The sequence below is a fragment of the Penaeus chinensis genome, chromosome 41, assembly GCF_019202785.1.
Source record: "Penaeus chinensis breed Huanghai No. 1 chromosome 41, ASM1920278v2, whole genome shotgun sequence".
Taxonomy (NCBI): domain Eukaryota; kingdom Metazoa; phylum Arthropoda; class Malacostraca; order Decapoda; family Penaeidae; genus Penaeus; species Penaeus chinensis.
The window spans coordinates 1,365,476-1,370,475 of NC_061859.1; the positions used below are offsets into that span (position 1 = coordinate 1,365,476).

General features: G+C 40.2%; 1 protein-coding gene across 1 annotated transcript in view; it reads left to right on the forward strand.

Annotated features, from left to right (window-relative positions):
- Nucleotides 1-5,000, forward strand: part of LOC125047511 — a 106,669-nt gene that overhangs the window by 53,255 nt on the left and 48,414 nt on the right. Inside the window, exon 3 of the mRNA XM_047645753.1 lies at nt 2,037-2,128. Within this exon, the coding sequence (XP_047501709.1) occupies nt 2,037-2,128 (92 nt within the window). The remainder of the gene's footprint in view (nt 1-2,036; nt 2,129-5,000) is intronic.

Genomic DNA, 5,000 nt, shown 5'->3' on the forward strand with positions numbered 1-5,000 from the left:
TCCTTTGTAATATCACAATAATAATTCGTACATTATAAGATATTTTGTATATAAACTTTTTGTATTTTAATTATTTTAATTAAGATATCGCAAGAGGAAATTGCATATAGACTCGAAATTTAGCAAATTCAAATTTCAATCAGTGGTCTTTTAATTAATATTTTATTATCATTATCTCTTGCCATTTTTATTGCGTTTTTTTACCTTTTAGTCATTAAAGTTGTAAAGGTTTAAACTGCAAAAAGGAAATATCTTTATTATGTGATATTTCTTTCATTATTTTACTTTACTCATCTATTTATTCATCCATCTGTGTATATATTTATCCATTTATTTATCCATTCATTGTTTATATGTATATTATTTATTCATTCTTTATTTATTTTTTATTTATCTATGATAGGGATCATTTACTATTATACTCTTTTATTTATTATTTATTATTATAATAATAAGTATCATCATAATTCTTTATTTATTTATTATGTTTTAAAATATATTCATATATACGTATAAGAGTAATTCCTTTGTAACAGTGATACGGAAAGCGACGAGGCTTAATTAACCATCGAGGCCATTAGTACAGAACGAACGACACTCGTAGTTTTAATCGTAGTCAAACCGCAGCTAAACAGCCATTACGCTCGCGGTAAAGCGGTGTGGTTAACCAACAACAAAAAAGGGAAAGAAAAGCAAAAAAAGAAAGAGGAAAATGAAAAAAAAAAAAAGTTCCGAGGCCTATAAACCGTACCCATAGTTGCTCAGGCTTGTGTCAATAAACAGGCGATTGACTGAGAAAATGTAAATACTTGAGCGAAGGGTAGCGAGGTGAAGGAAGTCGATAAACAATAAAGGTGAAGTGGAAAAGATGAAAGGAAAGGGGGGGGGGGGGGAGAGATCGGAAGGTAAGGAAAGGGATGGAAAGAGGGGAACGCTGATGAAAAATAGGGTGAAGGGTAGACGAAGAGGACGAATGGAGTGCGAGAAGGGAGAGGAAGAACCGACAGCTGTAACTCCTTGTGTGGGATTAGCGTGTTGATCGAGTGTGATAACTATTGCTCAGTCGAGAGTCGAGAGAGGGAGACAAATGCCAAAGCAACTATTGATTTATATATTTTTACTGTATTTATGTTTTCCTTTCGTAACAATTTTTTTTCGATTTGCTATCTTTATTGATGTTTTTTTCGGAATATTTTTTTTCTACTTACTATCTTTATTGGTGTATATATACATACATACATATATATATATATATATATATATATATATATACACACACATATACACACATATATGTGTTATATAAGTGCATGTTGGGAGACATTTACATACGATTGTTGTTTTTGTTTTAAGTAATATGACATTGTAAATAAGTAAGTGTTTTTTCGAGCAACAAATTGACAGATTATTTTATTTATTTGCAACACACGTGTAATGACGTGGTGTGTTGCTAGGCAGCTGCACCTCTATGACTGTGCATGGCTTAATGCACTTTGTAAATATTTCACGTCGTTTTTTCACGTTCAGCATTCAAGAAATAAACGAATCGATTAAATTTTTCCAGGTCTAGATTACAATTTAATTTCTCTAGTATTCTCATTGAAGCCACGTTCCAGAAACAAGGAAAAGCTAGATGCCATTGGGACATAATTCACTTATTTGCGCATTTATGGAGGCGAGAAATCAAAGGGTTAAGGAAAATATGCAAATTGAAAGTCGTTCACGCATTTGCCACACACAAAAAAGCTAAAAGATAAAAAATACTCGTCAAAAAAGATGCTTCAGAGAAAAATAAAAGAGAAGGAAAACGAGTAGTTGAAAATCAAAAATGGAAAAAACAAAACAATTGTCACTTGAAAAAAGTCGCCCTTCCTCGCGCAATGCCCTTAGTTGCCTCAAAGAAGAAAATAAACGAAAAAAAAACAGACAAAAAACGAAAAAAAAACAAAGACAAAAAACGAAAACAAAAACAAAAACAGAAACAAAAACAACGATGATAAGCCACATGAACTAACCCTGTCCCTCTCCCCCGGCAGCTGGACCAAGCAAGTGCCATGGAGGACGTAGCGCACCGCCGTTGCAACAAGTGCCGGGAGGCGTGTCCGGGCTTCGAGGCACATTTCTGGAGGTGAGTACTCAAAGGGTTGGAAGTCTGCTGTTGTGAGAGTGAGGGCCTTCTGGTCTTGTTTGGGTTGAGAGGACTCCTAGGAGTTGCCTTCATCTACGAGCGAGGGAGATTTGAGGAAGTCGCAGGTTCGGTTTTCTCTCTCTCTCTCTCTCTCTCTCTCTCTCTCTCTCTCTCTCTCTCTCTCTCTCTCTCTCTCTCTCTCTCTCTCTCTCTCTCTCTCTCTCTTTCTCTCTCTTTCCCATTGTATGTGTCCATTCTCTCCCTCCCTCTCTCCTCTCTCTCTTCCTCCTTCTCTCCTATTTCCCTCTCTCTCTCTCTTCCTCTCTCCCAAGCACGCACACCATACTTTGTGCCTCGTGTCCACTCCGAGATAACATCACCAAGCACCAGGACATGTTTATAGTCGCGACGGACGCGGCACAACAGCGACGTGGGTTAGGAGGGGGAGGGGAATGGGAGGGAGGGAGGGAAGGAAGGGGGTATGGGAGGGAGGGAAGGAGGGAGGGGTATGGGAGGGAGGGAAGGAGGGGGGAGGGTATGGGAGGGATGGGAGGGGGTAGGGGGTATGGGAGGGAGGGAAGGACGAAGAGAGAGAGGGAGGGGGATCGGAATACATTACGAGAGTATTAGTAACTTGTGCTTTATTTTGTTTTGATAAGCTCGGACATCGATAAGTGATCTTGATTTATGAGAAAGGACGGCGGCGGAGATAGTATTTTGTTGTGTTTACGTCGCGTTTTTCCCCAATATTTAAGGGAAGGGAGAGGAAACCTCAAGATGATATTTAGATGCTGGGCAGGCCATAAGGATGGGCGGTTGTGGGCGGGGTGAGGGCGTAAAGGCTGGTGGCATCTTGCTGGTAAAGCATGGGTATGTGGCGAGAGAGAGAGAGAGGGAGAGGGAGAGGGAGAGGGAGAGGGAGAGGGAGAGGGAGAGGGAGAGGGAGAGGGAGAGAGAGAAAGAGAAAGAGAAAGAGAGAGAGAGAGAGAGAGAGAGAGAGAGAGAGAGAGAGAGAGAGAGAGAGAGAGAGAGAGAGAGAGAGAGAGAGAGAGAGGGGGGGGGGAGATATATATATAGATAGATAGATAGAGAGAGAGAGACAGAGAGAGACAGAGATAGACAGAAATAGATAGATAGATAGATACATAGATAGATAGATAAATAGATAGATAAATAGATAGGTAGATAGATAGATAGATAGATAGATAGATAGAGAGAGAGACAGACAGAGAGAGACAGAGATAGACAGAGATAGACAGAGATAGATAGATAGATAGATAGATAGAGAAGGGGAGAACCCTCCCCTCCCCTCCAACTACCCCCGGCCGCGGCGACCGACGACCCGTCTCCCTTATCGCGCGATCGTCACAGCCACTACTATGCGACGGCGCCCAGCCTGACCCGTCCCCTGTAGATCGTCTGGGTGTCGTGTGTTCGCCAGTGTCACCGCCAGGCGAGCTAATGACCGGTTCTAATGCGTTCATTGACTTCATTTCTTCGTTTGCTTCGTTTGGGAAACTTTTATGGGGGGCCCCTCCTGTTATGTGGATAATTTTTTTTTTTTTTTTTGTGACTGGCAATGGTAGGTATTGCTTTTTTTTTCTTTTTCCTTTTTTAAAAGAAAATTTAATCTTTTGGGTTTCATTTTTATAGGGGGGAATGATATATTTTTGAAGGGGAATGGTTTAGGAATTTATGAGCAAAAAATGTTACCTTTTATTTTCTCTTTTTTTCTTTTCCCTTTCTGAAGCAGGCGTCATTCAAAATTTCGGAAGCGACAAAACAAGGCGGAGGGGAAAGGGGTGTAAACAAGCTTTTATTTATAATGTTTTAATTAGATGTGGGGTTTGGATTAGCCCGCGAAAGTAAAACATTTTTTCCGGTTTTCCCGACTGGAAAAACACGCAAAACGCAGTAGCGAGTTGTTTGGCCAGCGACCCCCCGGTGTTTTTCTGTAGGCCAAAGCTTAGGGCCCTTTTTTAAACCGGCGGAGGTTTTTTTTTTTTCCCCGCCCCGGGGGAGGAAAAGGGGAAAGGGGGAAAGGAGGAAGGAGGGGGGAGGAAGAGGAAAGGAAAGGAGGAGGAAGGAGGTTTAAAAGGGGGGAAGGGGGGAAAAAGAAAAGGGGGAGGAGGGGAAAAGGGGGTGGGGAAAGGTAAGGGTAAAGGGGGAGGGGAAGAAAGGGGAAAGTAAAAGGGGGAAAGAAAAAGGAAAAAAGAAAAGGAAAAAAGGGGGAAAAGGGGGAAAAGAAAAGGTGAAAAGGGGGGGTAAGGGGGGAAGGGGGAAAAGAGTTAAATTTTTAAAAAAAGGGAAAGGGGGAAAAAAAAAAGGGGGAAGGGGGGGGTTTAAATTTTCGTTTATTTTTAAAAGGGGGGGAAAAGGGAAAAAAAAGGGGGGGGGGAAGGAGAAAAAGGGGGTTGGGAGGGGGTGGGGGAAAAGGGGAAAATTTTTTTTTATTTTTTAAAACAGTTAAGGGGAAGTGAGAAAAAGGTTTAAAAAAAAGGGGAGGAAAAAAAGAGGGGAAAAAAAAAAAAGGGACAAAAAAAGGAATAAGAGGAGGAAAAAGAAAAAGAGGCAGGGGGGGGAGGTTAAAAGGGGGGAGGAAGGAAGGGAAAAAAAAAAAAAAAAAAAAAAAGGAAAATAGGTAGAAAAAAAAGGGGAAAGGGGAAGAAATTTTGGAAAAAAAAGAAAAAAGGGGAGAAGAAAAAAAAGAAAAAAGGGAGGGAGGCAAAAAAAAAAAAAAAAAGAATTAGAAAAAAAAAAAAAAAAAAAAAAATAAGGCAAAAAAGGAAAAGAAGAGGAAGGAGGGAAATGAAAAAAAAAAAAAAAAAAATAAAAAAAAAAAAGAAAGGGGGAAAAAAAAAAAGGAGGTTTT